Below are 19,480 nucleotides of genomic sequence, written 5' to 3'. Positions count from 1 at the left end.
TAAAAGTCCTCAGCTTTCCAGTGCTAGAGACTCTTACATAGATCAAGGCATCATTGATTTCTTTGCCATTTGTACCCAGGTCATAAGAAATGATGTTCTGGAGGCTGGAGAGAGAACTCAGCAGTTACAAGTGGCTGCTCTTGCCGAGGGTCTGAGCTCAATTCCCAGCACCCCTATGGCAGCTCACAACCATCTGTGACTCCAGTTCTGGGGAATCTGATGCCCTCTTAAGGCCTCCATGTGCATGCTGGATGGCACACAGATATATGTGCAGACAAAACATTTGTGCATAAAATAAAAATTCAAAAAAGTTTAAGAAAACAAGGAAATGACATTCAAGATTAGGAATAAAATTGAGGCATTTGGGAGACAAGCTCTGCCTATACATCCACTCACTGGACAACCACTAGTCAGTGTGCGTGTATGTATATAAAATGAAAAGGCAAACAACTGGGAAATTAGAGTGCTAGGCTAAACTCCAAGTAATATGCGTCCGTATGATGTAGTTATAACACGCAGCATTACACTTCTGCCCTCAGAGAGTAGTAAGGATACACAGAGCAGAGGCCCAACGAAAGGAAGCTATGTAGTTTATACAAGAACCTTGCTTAACACAGCAACTCCACCATGTCTAGGCATTTTTTTCTTTCTGTGGTGTGTGTGTGTGTGTGTGTGTGTGTGTGTGTGTAAGGGTGAAATGTACACTCTCAGAGGCTGGGGGTCAACAGCAGGCGCCTTCTCCCATTTCGCCTTTGCTTCTTAGGCCAGGACTCTCACTGAAGCTGGAGCTCCTCACTGGACCCCCTATGCTGGTCTGACTGCGGCACACTGTGGCAACCAGGGCTCTGAGCATCACCCACTGTGCCAACTCCGTGGCCATGACACAGAGGCATTTAAGTAGGGTTTAAAAGATTTTATAGCATCTTCCAAAGGCCGGTTGCCTGGCCTTTAAACGTTTTATATTGGACCCATTATTGAGTAGGAAGTGTGAACTATTAGAACTGCTACAGATTTACTGGAGGGAGGGAGGGAGGAAGGGCGGGAGGAAGGGGGAGAGGGAGAGAGAGAGAGAGAGAGAGAGAGAGAGAGAGAGAGAGAGAGAGAGAGAGAGAGAGAGAGAGAGAGAGAGAGAGAGAGAGACCAGGCAAATAGCTGGTTGAGCACCTTGTTTTTTACTTTGCTTCCCCCTTGTGGCTCAGACAGGATGGTGCACTTTCCAAAGTATGCTTTCTAGACTCTGGGCTGGACAAGAATTAGTGATGTTTCCCTTATTTACAGAAGAGAATTTCTGCGGTTCATTAGAGAACATACTATAAACATGAACGGCTTCTCTTGTTCATCACATTTTATGGCAATCTAGTCTTTCACTGTGAGTTGCTTCATTTTCTGCAGAGCCCTTTCACTTGGGCACACGCCCACCACCTTGGTCCCACAGGACATCATTCTAACAGGTTCCAGTGGTCCAGAAGACTGGTGGCCCTCATCTTTATTCATTCCAAATGCCTTGCCCTGTGACCCTCCTCCGTCTCCCTCCTGACCACCATTCTGAATCACATTTACTATTTTAGCCACTCTAGCCACAAAACTCTGTTCTAAGTCCTTCAAACGTGCCAAGCTGTCTCACCCAGAGCCTCTGGTCATGCTGTCCTCTGCTCTTGAAACATTTCTTCTTCTTCTTCTTCTTCTTCTTCTTTCTTCTTCTTCTTCTTCTTCTTCTTCTTCTTCTTCTTCTTCTTCTTCTTCTTCTTCTTCCTCCTCCTCCTCCTCCTCCTCCTCCTCCTCCTCCTCCTCCTTCTCCTCCTCCTCCTCCTTCTCTTCCTCCTCCTCTTTCTCCCCCCTCCTGCTCCTCTTCCTTCTCATTCTCCTCCTCCCCTCCCCCTCCTTCTTCTTGTTACAGGAATGGCTCCTTGTGCTTCAAGTCTCAAGAAAGAGGCTCAACCATAACTCGATCCCTTCCTTGCCACCTCATCCCATGTGCTGAGAGTCATGTCTCCCTTCGTGTTGTTCTTAGCCTGTTTCCTCTGACAGGGGTACTTCTGCTTAGTCACCACTCGGGCCTGCTGCCTGTCTGCTCCCTGGAAGGAGCTTCATGTAAAAGTGTAGAAGGAAGCAATCAGCTAGCAGCAGGGGCGGGGGGGGGGGGGATGGGTGTGATGCTGTTGGTAAATTCTATCATTTCAAAACTCCCTCCACCCTGCATTTGCTTGTGCTCAGACAGAGATGGGGGCTTCTTGCAGACTGCTCTTTCTTCTCCTTCTGTTAGCAGTGCGCTTCTTCTCCGCCCCTGTTCTCCCCCCTCAGACATTTTCTCCTTACTCACCAGGCCCTCCCCTTTGCTCCCCTGAGAACCACACTAACGGCCACTTCGCTGCTGTTGGGGGACAGGGGTCGACTTGCCAGCTTCCACCCTGCATTTCTACTTGCTTCTCAGTCCCTCAACATCAGTCTGTCCAAAATCAGGGTCACAACTGCCCTGCCACCATCTTCCTAAGTGTCCGGACCCATGTATGTGGGGTCTTTGCATCCTCTGTTCCCAGCTGCCTTATAATCAAATGAGATCTCACTTCAAAGACAGCTGCCTCAGAGCAAGCCAGATAATTACCCTGAATGTCTCTGCCTCTTCGCCCACCAGCCCAGCAATGGCTGACAGTGGCAATACAGGCCCGTAAATGAGATCCTTGGGCAGAGAGGTGGGGAAAAGCACGTCGGTTTCATTTAAGAACGTCCCGTCTTCTAGAGGTAGCTTTACTAACCTGTAGAGAAAGGACACACCAGAACAAATGGAGTAACAGGTCTTACACCATGTGGATGGAGGTCCTGTGTGTCAGTGGAGATGGGGAGGAGGTGTTCTGCCACAAAATGCACACAAGAAGATAAGGAACAAACGACAGCTTTTAAAACACAGGCCATGAAGTGACAAGTCACATGTGGTTGAGAATTAAGGGCAGGAGTCTTGAGAAGATCCAAAGTTAATGTGTGAAGCAGAAACTGTAAGCTTAAATGCTACGGGGAGGTCTGGGGCAGGCTGCAACCAGCAGAAGAGTGTCCTCCTCTTGTAGAGGTGACAGGTGACACTCAGTTCCAGCCACGAGAGTTGCTGACAGGCAAGAGCTTTTGGTTCTAAAATATTATCTGCATACTTGGGAGGAAAGATCTCAGTTTTGGAATGTTGGCAACTAAATCAAATAAAAAAATGTTGTGAGCTGAAAAAAAAAAAAACCTCACATGTATAGTCTGAATCCAGTCACCTCTGCAACATCTGATGACAAAAATCCATGTATCTACGTTATAGAGGTGGGTTTGGCGGGGGGCAGGTGAGGCAGAAACGCTGAGATACCTTGGGCAGCGGGCAGCCTAGAAGCCAGCAGGAAGGTAGTGGAGAGATAGGGGAGGAAGAGAAGCTGAGTAGTTTGTGCGCTAAAAAGACAGGAGGAATTAAGACATGACAACAGTGGGAACAGCCCGACATGACAACCCTGAGACCATGCTGATGTCCAGGCCCCTGATGTCACTGAGAGCCACGTCTAGGTTTGTGTACCTGTTGCGGCTGGGGTCAGTGTTGCTGGCAGTGGTCCATGCTCTCACCAAGGGGTTTGAGGGTGTCCTGGGTTTGTAAATGCATCCTGAAGCCATGTTGATGCCTGAGGGCCGTACTGAGATGGCTCAGCCCCTCGCCAGCCACCATGTTGGTGCCAGTAGTCACATGTGCTCAGGATAATTAGCCCTACCCTGCCAAGGGAGAGCTGACCATAGAGGTGTGGGCATGGGAGATCAGGAGAGCTCAGCCCCTCACCTGGCCAGTGGGAGTGCCAGCTCTGGCGGCATGGGTATGGGAAAGCTGGTGGTCTGACTAACCCAACTACCACTGAGGCCCAGATCTGGAGTTTTGGATTGGCCTACCCTGAACATCTTCTCCATCTATGAATTGCTGGAGCACATGAAAGGGCTGGTCCTGTGGATTGCCACCACTCAGGGAAACAGCAGGATACCTGAGAGTCTCTAGGAGGTTGATGTAGCGGAAGCCAGAGGCCTTGAAGTAGCCTGAACCACTCATTGCAATGAACACTCTCAAGTAAAGTTGTTTGGGTTGTTTGGGCAGAAGGGGTATATTGCATGACACTCTGTGTAGTGGCTATTCCTGGTTGTAAACTTGACCATATCTGGGATGAACTACAATCCAGAATTAGGAAGCCCACCTTTGATCTTGATCTTGAGGCATAGAGGCTAAGAATCTTAGGAAATTAAGGCAAGGAGATCACTGAGCTCAAGGTCATCTGGGACAAGCAAGTCCCAGGTGGTGGCACACATCTTTAATCTGGGACAGACCTTCAGTTGGAGACCTACATAAGGACACTGGAACAAGGAAGGGTCTCTCTCACTCGGCCTGCCTGCCTTCTGGGACTTTGCCTGCTTGCCTTGTGGGACTCTGCCTGCTTGCCCTGTGGGACTGAGCATCTGCTAGGTCCTTGGACTTCACAGCTGCTGCCGGCCATTGTTAAGGGATTGGACTACAGGCTGTAAGTCACCAATAAATACTTCGCTATATAGAGACTATTCATAAGTTCTGTGACTCTAGAGAACCCTGACTAATACACTCTGCAAGTTTCAATGCCACTTGGAACATGTGATGGAGATGTGTGAAAGACAGAGGCTCAGAATGGTGTGAGCACAGAGTGCTGTGCTTGCTAGAGATGTTTTATTTCTTTTCTAATTTTTATTATTTTATTTACTTGGACAGGGCAGGTCTACCAGGGTGGAGGGCGGATATGGAAGGGCTGGGAAAAAACTGGGATTGGAGTACGCGAGGTGAAGTTCCCAAAGAGTCAATAAAAAGTAAGTTTCAAAAATATGCAAAAAATGTGAGTTTGGAGAATTCATGGCATTAAATCAGACGTGTGTCCTACAAAAGGCAAGAAGAGAAGTCACCTACTCTATCAATAGACAGTTTTGTAAACTGTGGGGACAGACCTGTCTACCCTGGGTGCTTATGAAAATGATCTTGAAGGAAAAAAATGTGCTGATCAGAACTATTAGATGCTTCTGGTTTGAACAGGTTGCCCCCCGCCCTTCATTTCTTTCTGGCTTCACACATTACCTAAGGTGGATCTTCAAAAGTTGCAATTTCAAGAATATGACTTTCCAACATTTCTTGGTCTTCAGTGAAAACGGTCAACCTAGTGGCACTTTGGGACTTTGAAGTCTGTGCTACAGACATCCATTGTCCACTATTGCTATTTGTTCCAGAACTTTCCTTTGACACCTTCCTTTTTTAAATGGGGAACTCCCATGATTCTGCTCTGTGAGAACTCTGGCTTGGGTAAGGTGGCTGACTGTATGCTGTGCTGAACGCTTCCTATATCCGGCAGAGTCTTGTTTTACAGACTTTACTAGAGAAGCAAAGACACAGGAACCAAAGGTCACTGGTGTCCTTTTTATATAGTAGTCACATTTAAAAACATCAATTTGAGCAAATCAAATTTCGAAAAATTAAACACACTGGAACAAGCTCTCAGAGGAATCAAAGAGAAACTGACAGGTGAGAGACCAGTCCAAGTTCATTATGGAGACAGAAAATTGTTGTGACTTGTAACAGGCTGTACGTGTGTGAAACTTTGCTTGTGGATGTCACATGAGGCCACTTCATTCATTAAAGTGGCCCAAAGATGGCTGTGAACACCAGTGAAGACTACCTCATGGTTGTGGAACAGCAAAGGCCCCCTACCTTGTCCTGAAATGATATTCCTGGTTACTTCTTTCAATGCTCCACACACTCACTGCACTGGAACTTGATAAACAAATTTGGCGCCAGTTCATGGGGTTAAAGGAAATCTGGCTCACATCCATTCCAGGATTTGATTTCTTGCACAAGATGACATTGGATTCCCAGTTCCTTCAGTGAAAATGACAATTGATGAAGCATATATTTTGTTTCATTTTATCTCTGGAAAACACCTAATTTTCATACAACTTGCATCAAACAGGACATAGGTTGTGATATAATTTCACAACCTATGACATAAACACCGAACTTTTCAGTGACTATATCCAAATGGGTCCTTCTAAGGAATAAAACAGTACATATGTTTAAGCATTGCACCATTGTACCAGGATTATTTTGTTCTTCTTGTTTGGTCTGAATTTAACTCAAGCCTGTGCAGTGGACACATCGTCCCATTAGTGTCTAAATTTCTCAGTGTTGCTCCTGAGTACTGCATGTGGCTCTGGGTGCCCTGCACTCATAGATCATTTACTGACATTAAAAAAAAAAAAAAAAAAACATTTAAAACTCTGTTACTCGATTTGCTCATTTGAGAAAATAGCTTCAAACCCTGACAGCTTAGTTCTTTGCTGGAGGAATGGGGAACACATACACACATGCATACACACACCCACATATACATACACACTCGTGCACACACACAAACACACCCACATATACATACACACTCGTGCACACACACACCAAGATGTGGAGGTTCCTTCACCCTACTTGCCAGCAGAGCAGTGGTCAGAAAACTGCCCCAGTGTTCCCTGAACTTGCCTTGCTCCTGGCTGCTCCCTGCCTTCAAGGCCTGCAACCCACCGGAGGCCTTGGCCCAGCACAGCTACAATCCTGCTGGGGTCTCTGGCCCCCTTAACTGTTTTGTCTGGCAAACCTGTCAATCTTCCATAGAAACAACTGGAAGCCCGGGTCGCTGTTGGCACAGGAGCAAGGGTCACAGGGCACATGGTGCTATGGCATCTTAGATCATTCCAGTGAACTCACACTGACACAAGCCCAAGCCTCCTGTTTCTCTGGATGGTTCTATCGCTCATATGCTATGGCAGCCATGTTAGATATCTTCAGTCTCCTGAGGCCTGTATCCCATCCACCCCTTCCTTCATATCTGTGAAAAGTCTCAATTCTAACAAGCAAAACGGAAGCAATGAGATGGATTCCCAACCCCTGTGTCCAATCAGTTTATTCCCAGACCCCGTCAAGTTTAACCTCTCAGGCATGCTTACAGCCACCTTCGGGGAGAACTCCTGGCCCTCTGTCATAGTGTCTATGGGACACCTCACTATTCCCTCAGCCAAAGCTGTGTCTGGTACCTTGACCAACACTTCCACTGATGTCCAGATCTGTGGACGGCTCTCTTGACTGACTCTACATGGCATAGTCCTTCACACCAGATTCCACGTGCCCAAGGACTTCCTCTGGGCTCTTGGTATAAAGTCTAGGAGGTGGTGATAAACCTTGGTGCAGAGGAGCCAATGCCCTACACAATAAAGCTCTCATAGGTGGACACAGGAGTCACTGGGCAGAGTGACTCCTCCCACATCCTGAGAACCCACCTTTAAGATAGAGCAGTGCATTGCACTAGACGCCCTCTGCACCCAGAGCTCAGAATTCTGGTCTCTACAATTGAGACAATGGATTTCTACTTCTTAAATCACCTGCTTTGAGGTACTTGTTATTGGCGATCTCAGGAAACCAATATGAGAGACCAATATACTTCCCTGACCCCCTCCTCTACTGTTAGGTTAGATGGTATGATGGTTTGTATATGCTCAGCCCAGGGTGTGGCACTATTCGAAGGTGTGGCCCTGTTGGAGTAGGTGTGTCACTGTGGGTGTGGGCTTTAAGAGCCTCATCCTAACTGCCTGGAAGCCAGTATTCTGCTAGCAGCCTTCAGATGAGTATGTAGAACTCTCCGCTCCTGCACCATGCCTGCCTGGATGCTGCCACTCAAATAAAATAGTAAAACAAACAAAAACAAAAAGCAAAAAACAAAAAACAAACAAACAAAAGAAAGAAAAGAAAAGAAAGAAGAAGTGGTTCATAAGTGAAACTGAACTTGCTCTCTGAACTAGGAATCTTAGATTTTTGTGTAAAAATGCTGATGTACAAGCCTCAGTCACCCACAGGAACACATAGCACTTCCCACTGAAAAAAACAAATCCCAACACCCCAGAGAGATGTATGCCAGAGAGGGCACATGCTAATAACTCAAAAAGAACTGTTTGCTTTGGTGAAAGAAAAACAAAACAAAACTGCACACTTAGAATTGTGTTCCTCGTCCTGGTTAAGGAAACACCACACTTGTAAGAAGGGGAGGTGGGAATTCAGCTGTCATGGCTTCTGTCCTGACACGTCTCATACCTGAGCATAAAGATGTCACTAAATTATGCAACCAGGACAGTCATTCTCCCCTCTATCCCTTGTTTGGGGTTTTTCATGTGGATCCCCTTTGGTAAAATCCAGAGAGGGGAGATCCCGGTGAAACCAGGAAGGGTGGGGGAGGAAGAGGTGTAAGGAAGACTTACCAGAGGGCCAGCTCAAACTCTGGGAGAGAGGAGTAACTGGCCAGGTAGGTGCCACAGTAACTGAAGCAAAGTAAGGTGTAGTCCAGGAGGATGTCACCTAAAAGACAAGATCCAGGACTCGACTGTCACATCCAGATGAGCTCAGGGCCTCACAGAATGCTTCCCTGCCCTGGTGACTGGCATATATCTCTAAAGCGCCTTCCCAGGAGGTAGGTGATCCCCGTGGCCTTTGTCTGAGAGGTGTTTTTGCCCTGTTTTGTGACAAACAGGATCTTCCCACGTAGCTGAGGTTAGCTCTAAATTCATGATCCTCTGCCTCTGCCTCGAAAGCACTAGGGTTCTAGCCTTCCGCCACTCACAGCCGTTCTTACTGAGAGTGTTAGGTCTTTAGATTTTGGTTCAGTACTGAGCAAAGTACACTAGGCTGTCCCAGCCTGGTTTGACATGATCGGTCCTGAAATGTCTATAAATACGAGACATTGGGATTAGGACAGTTACTCAGGTGTCAAGCATCTTAGACATTATCAATATGAATTTATAAATCCTTAGGCCACACCTGGCCCTCAGCTCAGTTTTATCCAGCCCTTAGAACAACTTTCTTCCCTTTTCAAAGCCTTGGCAGTGAGATGCTTGCAAGGCAGGTCTTGGGGAGGCTGAGTGAGGGGCAGGACAGATTTCTCCTTGTCCTGTTCTTTAGTGTGGGTGCACAGGCCCAAGCTCGGCTTGTGTGCGTGCTCTGAGTATTTTAATGACTGTTTTTGTTTTTACACATCTCACTGTGTGAGTGTGTGTGTGTGTGTGTGTGTGTGTGTGTGTGTGTGTATGTGTGTGTATGTGTGTGTATGTGTGTATATGTGTATATGTGTGTATATGTATGTGTGTGTATGTGTGTGTATGTGTGTGTGTATGTGTGTGTGTGTGTGTGTGTGTGTGTGTGTTAGACTGTATGCCACATTTGTGTAGATGCCTGCAGAGAGCAGAGGAGGGTTAGATCACCTTCAGTTGGGGTCACAGGTGGCTTCAAACCTGTGGGTGTTGCAGGACCTGTACACGCTCCTAACTGCTCAACCATCTCTTCAGTCCTGCACTTTTGATGTTAGAGTGACCACAGTATATGTCAAAAATGTGACTTTGTCATTGAATTTATTCAGTGTGGACTAACAAAGAAAACAATGTGCATTTATTGGGAATGGGATGCAAAGGAATTTTTTTCCCTATGGGGTGAGACCTTAATACAACTACTTTATATCCTTCACTTTCCTTATTGTAAACATTAAAACTCTAATTGTTATGTAATGTTACAGTATTACAATGTCAAATTTTAAATACATGATTTTTGAAGAGAGTTTTTAAAAGTCTAAAGAGAGAAAAATATCTATATCTCTAACATCAAATTCGGTAAATTTCTTCCTGCTCTATTTTTGTTCTTTCAGACAGAACCTCATGGAGCCCAGGCAGGCCTTGGATTCACTAGGTAGCTGAGAAGAGCCTTGAGCCCAAATCCTCATGCCTCTTCCTCCCTCGTGCTGGGCTTAGTAAAAGTCCATACAAATATGCTTTCTGTATATACAACTTGGCTATTTATAGCTGTAATAAGTCTTGATTGAATATCATATGCAATATGGCTGGCTTTAAAAATACCATTTAGATCACGAAAAATGTTCTATCCTATTGGTTTCTTGTTTATATTACATTAAGCATTTTATCATGTTCCTAATTTAAAAAAAATTGGTTTGTAATGTTTGCAATAATAATCCTTCATGGGGTTCTTTTCAACATATTTACCACTGTTCATGTGCCAGGGTTTGGGGTTGTTTTGTCCTTACAATTTTACTCCTTCTAACTCCTTTGTACACGAACCTATAGCCATATTTCATATTACACCTCCTCAACACTGACTTCTGATTCTCACAGAGGACCCAGAAGGGCTCCCTCAGTTTCTCAGCTGGACCCCACAGCCAGCAAGCAAGAGGCCAGACTGGGAGAAACAGCCCCTGGATTGAAAACCAAGCCACCAACGAGTGTCTATGGTACTCTGACACTTGCGTTTTTGTGGGTGAGCATTGCTTGCTGGAGGGGCCCATGTGGAGTCACTTTCTCTCCTTCCACTTTTCCATGGGTTCTGGGAATTGAACTCCGGCTTGGGAAGTGAGGACCGTTATCTGCCGAGCCATTTGCCGGCCCTAAGCTTTTCAAATGCAGTTATTGTCAGACAGTTTTAATATAATTGATCACGTATGGCTTGTGATCTGTCTGGAAAGTCTCTTGCCAGACATTCCTATGCGATATTAGTCCTTTAAGGTTCGTAGGTGCTGTGAAGACATTTGGTTATATTTTTAAATATATTTTCTTCATTCTATTTGCATGATTTTTTTTTTTTTGCGATCTGGTGTTTGTAGTTTAACATTTGTTAGTAAATATTCCAATCCTTATGAGTAGGGCACTAGGCTCTTCCCCTACCCGAGATAACTATAATGTCCACACTTTCTACCCCTTTCCCAATGGCCTTGCTCATGTTGAACCCCATTTTCCTGTGATGTGTGTTATGATAAAAGGAAAACCGATCTTGACACATTAGTTCAAATATTCCATTTTTCTTAACATCACTGTTGAACAATCTATATCCTTTAGAAGAGTGTGAGTTTCTTGTTCATAGACCTCATTTTTCTGGATCTACTCATTGGTCTGGGTGTCAACTCCCCTAATTCCTGAGGACTGTGATATTACAAAGACCCTCTGCCCTGCTACCTCCTCCTCTTATTTATTCCAGAAACACTCTGGAATCATTTAAATCCTCCCTACTACCTAAAACAATGAACACACGAAAGACTCTCTGTGACAAATATTTTATATATATATATATATATATATAAAACAATCATGTTTTTTATCCTGAAATCTATCTCTACAGAAATATATAAATGTGTGTGTGTGTGTGTGTGTGTGTGTGTGTGTGAGTGTGATTAAGGTGCTCTCAGCTTAGCTCTGTAGCTTCAGCCTAAGCAAGCAATCAGAAGCTATTCAAACTCTCTCTTTCTCTCTCTCTCTCTCTCTGTGTGTGTGTTACATTTACTCTACATACATGGGCATTTATTCTGCAACCGATACCTTTCTAAGCATCCCTAAGTCCTAGCAAATGACGGTATCACCTATAGTGTTCTGTCCCGAAGCTATACATTTGTGTTAAATATGTTGTTGTATTGGTTATGCCTTCTGATAGATAGCAAATGACACTGACAATAACTGATGTCCTTGATGATCTATTTCAGTTTTTACTGTGAATCCTTCTAGGGATTTCTTATTCAACATGGACATTGTCTACTGGTTTGAATTAACTTCTAATTGATGCCCAGGTCTGGAGCCACAAAGCTAAGTTGAGGGCATCTTAAAGATGAAGCATGGTTGCAGACCCAGAGATGGTTCCCATTTAGGACTGGATTGTGTTTTCAGTAAGGTGTCTTAATCTGCAAAGAACACAGACCAGTTTATCAGAAATAACTTGTAAACTACAGAGACGAGGCTGACTTGACCCAACATGGTTCTGGAACTACGGCACTACCAAAGATAAGCTGCTGACTGTGCCGGGCATATGGGCTATTATTGTTAGTTCTGTGTGAGGCAAAGTCTTGATTTTAGTTCAGGGTGGTTGTGGAATTTGGATCTGTACTGGCTGGTTTTGTGTCAACCTGACACAAGCTGGAGTTATCACAGAGAAAGGAGCCTCAGTTGAGAAAATGCCTCCATGAGATCCAGCTGTAAGGCATTTTCTCAATTAGTTATCAAGGGGGGAGCAGTCCATTGTGGGTGGTACCATCCCTGGGCTGGCAGACCTGGGTTCTATAAGAAAGTGGGCTGAGCAAGCCAGGGAAGCAAGCCAGAAAGTAACATCCCTCCATGGCTCCTGCTTCCTGACCTGCTTGAGTTACAGTCCTGACTTCCTTTGGTAAAACCCTTTCCTCCCCAACTTGCTTCTTGGTCATGATGTTTGTGCAGGAATAGAAACCTTGACTAACACAGGATTCTTCTCCCTCACCTTCCCAAAGTCTGGATTACAGGTGTGTGTAATCACCCCTCTCAGACAACACTTCAGGTTGTCCTAAATGGGGGCAGGGATTGTTAGCTCAAGGCTCCTGGAGGTATACAGCTATGCAGGCATGGAAGTCAGTTGTATCTGTGAATAATTCAACAGTGATACAAATAATAAATAATTATGATGAGTGTTAGTTGTGTGTCTCTCTCTGTGTGTGCATTTGTCTGTGGTGTGTGCGTGTATGTCTCTCTGTGTGTATGTGTGTGTGTGTATGTTTTTCTCTGTGGGTGTATCTCTCTCTGTATGTATGTGTGTGTGTTTGTGTGTGTGTGAACTTCTGGAGTATCAACACAAAGTTAACATTAAGCACTATGTTTAGCCCCATTTGTTGTTAAGAACAGGGAGGTTCAGACTTGCTTTTAGTTATCCAAGCATAAGTTTGTATTAGAATTCCAATAAATCATTGTTCCAGAAGAGAACAGTTCTCCAACCCCATGTTTCCCACGGTTTAAAATGCAGGTGAGTCACCTGAGAAATCTTCTTCAAATTAAGGTGTTGATTTGTTAGGTATGGGCTGGGAGTCAATTTGTGTGTGTGTGTGTTTTTTTTTTTTTTTTTTTTTTTTTTTTTTTTTAAAGAGAGTAGTTGTTTCTAACTTGCCCAGGATTGTTTCCAGCTCACCGGCTCAAGTGAACTTCCCTTTTCAGCCTCTACGTTTCTGGGTCCAAAGGTGTGTGCCACCAAACAGGATGATTGTGGCCTTTGAGTGAGTTTTTTAGGTCATGCCAGTGTTGACAGGGAACATACCATGGTTAAGTCAGAAGGCTGTGGTATACTTGGTTAAACCTTTAGTGGTCAACTTGTCTGCATCTGTTTAAAACAACCTTTCACAATACAAACCACCTTCATTCATAAGAGCTAAATTTGTTCACATAATTTTTTTCATAGCCTGGTGTGGTGGTGCACCCCTTTAATCCCAGCACCCAAGAAGCAGAAGCAGGTGGATCTCGGAGTTCAAGGCCAGCCTGGTGCAAAGAGTGAACCCCAAGACACCCAGGGCTACAGAGAGAAAGACTGTCTTGAACAACAAACAAAACAAAACTCTTTCAGTTACTGGGGCCGAGGGGGTGGGGTGTAGTAGGGGGAGGGTCTCCCAGATACCTTTTAACTTGGTTTTTCTGGTCAGCGAAGGAAAGCTGTATATGTAGATGACGGGCTTAAATCTGCGGTCAGAGAAAGCCACGACTTCATTAGGGGCATTGGTTGCTACGACGCCTACAATCCCATTAATGCACTGGAGTACAGTCTTCTTCTTGGTTTCGAGGTTGATGAATATTACATAGTTCCCCGAAGGGTAGCAGATGGTGTGCTCATTGATAAAATGGATGTTCTGACTAGGGAATCCTTGCACCCATCTTTGAGAAAAGATAGATCACCATCAGTATCATCCGTGCTCCATGCTCCGTTTCCTTTACCACACAGCAGCCAGAAAGCCACCCCAACCATTGAAACACATCTGCTCCATCTTTAATACCCTTTCTCCTCCCTCCTTCAGAAGCACACAGGTGCCCACTGTGAGAGTCAATGGACTATAGAAATGTAAAGATTAATAGGTCTGGGGCCAGTGAGATGGCTCACTAGGTATAAAGGAGCTTGTAGAAAACAATGTATCCAAGGTCCCTTTCTTTTGACTTTTTAAAAAAATTAAACTCAAAACAATTTTTTTAAAAAAATCAACTAAACAAAAAACAAAAACAAAACAAAGCAAAAAAAAAAAAACTTTGAGTAGGACAGCATGCTATGTAGTTGTAAGCCATGTGACCTGCGTATAGTTTACACAAACGAAGAATACGTGGCTGTTTTGGACCTAAAAATACATAGGAACATAGGGAACAATAGAACATGAAATCCATGGGGACAAAGGAGTTAAAACATAAAAGGTACAACTTAGGTGAGGATTGTGTGGTATGTGTATTGGTGGAAGGAAAGTCTGAAATAAGAAAAATTCTATTTTATTTAAAGGTTAAAATATGAAATTGAAGGAATGAGCGTGAAGAACACAGGTTTTCTGAGCGGCCCCCCAACCCCCGTGACATGGAAGCGCACAGCAGCCACAGAGGGCAAGCAATCCTGCAGAACGCGGAGGAACGGAAAAGTCTTGTATCCTTTTCCAGATATCTAAGGTCCAGCAACTGTGCACAGGAATCTGGAGTGAGTGGGAAGGAGTTAGAAGGGAGGGACTTGGTGGCAATCGGCTAAGAGGATGCTGATGGAGAGGAGGGCTGAATGGGCTGCGGGAGCTCTGGAGCTATTGGGGGTGGGGGTACCGAGGGGGCGGGGGTACCGAGGCAGAGAGATGGAGGATACGAGGGGGGGCCCTCCCCAGCTCCTGTGGCCGCGGTGCCTCACCTCACCGACAGGGAGGCTCCGGAGTAGTGAGCAGAGGTAGAGGCAGAGCGTGAGCCAGAGACAGAGCCCTCGTCGCGCTCCGGGCCTTGCAACATGCCGACTTTCTGCCCACTTGGGGCTGCAGCCGTTACTCTGAGGCCCGGCCGGGTCCGGATCAGTCGCCCGCTAAGACGCCACTGTTTACACCGGTATCCGGGAGACCGGGAACCCCGCCCCCATTGGCTGGCGGACCCCGCCTATAGGCGAGCGGCAAGTGAAGCTCGGTTGTGTGGATGTGGGAGTGTCCCCGCCTCGGCAAATAGTTTCAGTATTAATAAATGTCAAGACAGCTATTGATTTTGCAGGCTGCCCCTGCCATGTTGCTCCTAGCAACATGCCGGAAATATTTCGTTTATCTCGCTGTACTGGTTGAGCCCGCTCGGAACCCAGTGGGCAGAAAGCAAAGTCAGAATCCAAAGTGTTAAGGGCACAATGGCTGCATAACCAACCCTTCGGGTATCTCCTCTTTAACTCAGAGGCAGACGGAAGTAACCTGGCGGATGATAGGCCATACATCTCTTCTCCCCTGTCCCATTCCCCCCCCCCTCTCTCTCTCTCTCTCACACACACACACACACACACACACACACACACACACAAGCTGTCTTTTGAGATGTAACTTGAGAGCTGCCAAAATTGTATATAAGATTAATGCTAAGGCATGTAACTGGAACTCTTGAGAATCCCGCACACACTAGTCTGTTTTATTCTTTCCCCTGGGAATCTTTCTTTCTCTTAAGCCCTGTACTTAAAAATCTATGCTAAAAGTGCATTTTAATTAACTTTCCTTTGAGAAGTCCACACCTACATGCTGGGGTGTGCCTTGTTCATTCCTTGAGTTCTTCCGTTCTTCTTTTTGAGACAGGTTCTTACTAGGACAGGGTCTTAGTCCTGGCAAACCTTTTGTAAGCCCAGCCTTTTGTTGGCCCCAGACTCAGAGATTGGCCAGCTTCTGCCTTTTGAGTGCTTTTACTTACGGTAGCTGCTGCCACGCTGGGCTTATTCTTTACAAACTCCAAATCTGTTTCCTATTGGTGTGTCCTGCAATTCCTGTGTATGCATGCACGGGTACATGTATTCACGCCTGTGCATACATGTCCATGTGTATCTGCGTCTGTGGTGTGTGTGTGTGTGTACATGTGTGAACACGTGAGCACATGTATGCACATATAAGCCCCGGATTCTGGGCTTTACCTGAGTCTGGATGCTCCTCTACTCCTCTACACGCCCAATTAAGTAAATTTCTCAGGCTAATTTCAGACAGTGTGGCGGCGTGAAGCTATACTTCTCTTCCTGAGTTCACAAACAATGTCAGTAAACGAGTTACTTCAGAAACATAAATGACCACATGTGTGCCTTTTCATATGTTAGAATTTATTTTAGAACAATGAGCTCACAATTTACATCCATCCCACTGGTTTTAATTAGCTACTACTTGACCATCGGCCATAACAGTTCCATTCGAATTACTATTATGAGCTCTCAAGTTACACCTTATAAAATGTATATGCACACACAATTTATGTTACAGAATATGAATGTTATGGACTGACTAAGAAAAAGAGAGACTGAAAGACCTCAAAGGGGCCTCACTGAAGGCAAGAGTGGAATCGGTTTATAGACACAAAGAGACTCACCGAAGCAAAGTACAGAAAGGTACCAACGGTCACAGGGAACCCTTCACTGACCTGATCTGACACAAGGCTTTGACAGCACAGAGCTCCAAGCAAATGACAACTTGAGTGGACCAGGTCAGGAAGAGTGCTGGTGCAGAGTAGAAATCCCACAGGCAGAGCTGAAAGCTCCTTGCCTGCTGATCTTGTGATGGTCTGATGCCTCCTAACCCAACAATGGCTGCCCCGTCTTTCGTATGATCAAGAGATGGATTTGTTCATTGGTTGCTTAGGTTTATCTGATGTGGTTTGGACATACCCACGTGTCCATTTGTCCCCGATCTAATTTGTTATTTTTATAGATGGTAATAGTTGGTGTGAACAACTTATCAATCTGTGTCTCCTGGTTGATACTTCACAAAGAAGAGAAAGACAGACAACTTGGAATTACTTTATAACATGGGGTCGTTCAGGGCAAAGCACCACCTGAAAGCAACAGTTGTATACAATATGAAGTCCCTCAGACTGAGCCCTGGAAGTCACAGTCTGAGGCTGGACAGACGTCCTCTGGGGGTGCTTTCTGTGTGAGGTCACAGCAGCTTCTACGAAAGGTTGTAATCTACAGTTTCTTATGGCAGCTGCTATCAAGTAAGTATGTGTACATTGACCCTCCTGACCTCATTTACTTTCTTTGCTTAAACCTGCATTAGTCATACAAGTCACTCCATTTTGACTCTAACATTTTTTTTTTCACCTGAATTCTTTTCTCCTTGATTTCCTTCAAAAGCATTCGAGCACCTCCCATACATTCAGGCACTGGGCGAGTCACTTGGAACGAAGTGCAAAATTTTGTCCTTGGTAAAACCCAGAGGAGTCGGGTTAAGATCGACTTTGTTGCTTAAGTACAGACTTTTGACAGAGAACATGTCTGAGTCCCCGGCTGCCGATGTCACCAGGACATAGAGGGACCTCTGATGGGAGAAGAATGCGTTATTGATTTGGGTGATGGTGGGTCAGACTAACTTAGCAGTGATTAAACCTTAGCAGTAGTGGTCTTTTACCCCTGAGTAGTAGGCCCTACTCACTGCATCCCTGAGGGTAGCATTTCCACTGCTGTGAATAGCCAGCCGTGTCTGCGGCTATTCATGGGAAAAGGGCGAACAAAACAAAGTATAAAAAAAAAAAAAAAAAAAAAAAAAAAACACACACACACACACACACACACACACACACACAAACTTAGGGTTTCATCGCTGTGAACAGATACCATGACCAATGCAGCTTTTATAAAGGACAATATTCAATCGGGGCTGGCTTACAGGTTCAGAGGTTCAGACCTTTACCATCATGGTGGGAAGCATGGCAGTGTCCAGCCAGACATGGTGCTGGAAAAGGAGCCGAGAGTTCTGTCTTGATCCGAAGACATACAGAAGGACACCCTCTTTCCCATGCAACTTCCTTTCCACACTGGGCAGAGTGTAAGTATAGGATATCAGAGCCCACCTCACAGTGACAGACTTCCTCCAACAAGGCCTCCTAACAGTGACACTGTCTGTGGCCTAATTCAAACCACCACAGTCTCCGAGTTGAGAAGATACGAAGTCAGAGTATTAACAATGTCATATGTGGCACAAATACCCCGGTCTTCTGGTTTTCCCTCAGTCTTGTAATAGGCTGAGGGGTGGCAGATGCTGAGATACCCCAGACTGCAGGAGGAAAAAGTGCATATTTGCTCTGACAGGCAATATAGCAGGTTCACTCCGTACTGTAGTTGTGAACAAAGCATTTTCAGACGATCAGCCAGACACCAGGCAGAGAGCTAAGCAGTGTCTACTCAGTGGTTGCAAATGGAACAGACTCGCTGTGAAGACATCGGGCCTTTCATCTCATTCTCGTCGCCCACCAGGTAGCTGTGAGTCAGTGAGCAAAAGCCTTCCAGTTTCTGCAGAGTAACCAAGGCAACCATTACAGCACACGTCAAAGGCGTTATTCTGAAGCGAGCCCGGTGAGGGTCCAAAAAAATGTATTGCTTAGTGGCATGACCTCAAAAGCAGTGGATTTTGAGTCAGTCCCAAGGGAATGCTGGGATTCTGCTCTGAAAAAGTGTCTGGCATTGGAGTCGATTCTGGACGGTGACTAAGGAAGTCTCAGGGGACAGTTTCCTTGCTAATACTTCCTCCTCTTTGTTTGCTATCTGTGCAGCCATCTGAAATCCCACTGGTTTTACCCTGGTTGAGTCAGAAGGAATACATAAGGTATAAATGGTCTGGCCTTGTTACCTAATTGTTATCTTGTGATAATGCTGCTGCTGCTGACAGCACGTTTAGTGGGTAACCTGTCAGAGCCTCAGCTGTTTGGGGTTTTTTTCCTCCTCTTACTGGGTTCCCCTGTTTATCTCAATTTGTCTTAACTTCTCACAAAAGCTTAATGACAATGACTATCAACATCTTCGATTTTGTTTTTAATTGTTTGATCTGACTTTCTGTCCTCTAGGGCCTATCACGTTTCTGAGTTCCTTCGGATTAGGGAAGAGTGCGTTGTTAAACAGTTGCGCATGCGCTGTGGCTTTTCCACCATTGAGCTGAGAATAAACCCCAGGTTGTGAAAGTGGGGATAAAGCAGTACCTGCCTTTGGATGATCTCCTCGGAAGCTGGGATTTAGAGAAGCGAGGTCTCAAACGACGGTTCTTCTCTCTGTTTCTCAATAGGTGTGATGACCAGGAAGACCAACGACATTACCTCTAAAGTTCCTGAGGCATTTTTTTTTCCTGATAATGATGTTTCCCTGGATGCCCTCAAAATGCTTTTGTGAAGATCAGACGAAACAGTTCAGAAGGAACCTCTAGCAACTTGGGGATTTAGGGCAGGAGGATTGTGAAGTGAAGGCCAGCCTGGGTTAGATGGCAAGAGTCTGACTCGGACAAAATAAAGTGGACTTCTACGTGAAAATGTTCAATACAAATGTGCGGCCCTGTTTCATAGTCGGTCCAAATAGAGAAATGTGGTCGATGGCACTTCTGTTTGTCCTTAGTCTTCATGGAATTTTAAAATTCAGCCAAATTGTTTTCTTTTCTTTTTAAAG

At 45.2% G+C, this 19,480-nt stretch overlaps 1 protein-coding gene across 1 annotated transcript in view; it reads right to left on the bottom strand.

Moving 5' to 3' along the window:
• Nucleotides 1-18,845, bottom strand: part of CFAP43 (cilia and flagella associated protein 43) — a gene marked incomplete at both ends in the record, with an annotated part of 83,199 nt that extends 64,354 nt beyond the window's left edge. The window contains 7 exons of the mRNA XM_080912081.1: nt 2,603-2,753; nt 5,723-5,890; nt 8,308-8,404; nt 13,499-13,752; nt 14,747-14,982; nt 16,718-16,811; nt 18,817-18,845. Of these exons, the coding sequence (XP_080768207.1) occupies nt 2,603-2,753; nt 5,723-5,890; nt 8,308-8,404; nt 13,499-13,752; nt 14,747-14,982; nt 16,718-16,811; nt 18,817-18,845 (1,029 nt within the window). The remainder of the gene's footprint in view (nt 1-2,602; nt 2,754-5,722; nt 5,891-8,307; nt 8,405-13,498; nt 13,753-14,746; nt 14,983-16,717; nt 16,812-18,816) is intronic.
• Nucleotides 18,846-19,480: the final 635 nt, after the last annotated feature.

The sequence above is a fragment of the Micromys minutus genome (assembly GCF_963924665.1).
Source record: "Micromys minutus genome assembly, chromosome: 2".
NCBI classification, from domain to species: Eukaryota; Metazoa; Chordata; class Mammalia; order Rodentia; family Muridae; genus Micromys; species Micromys minutus.
The sequence above is the reverse complement of the archived record's forward strand: the minus strand, read 5'-3'. Positions and strand labels throughout refer to the sequence as shown.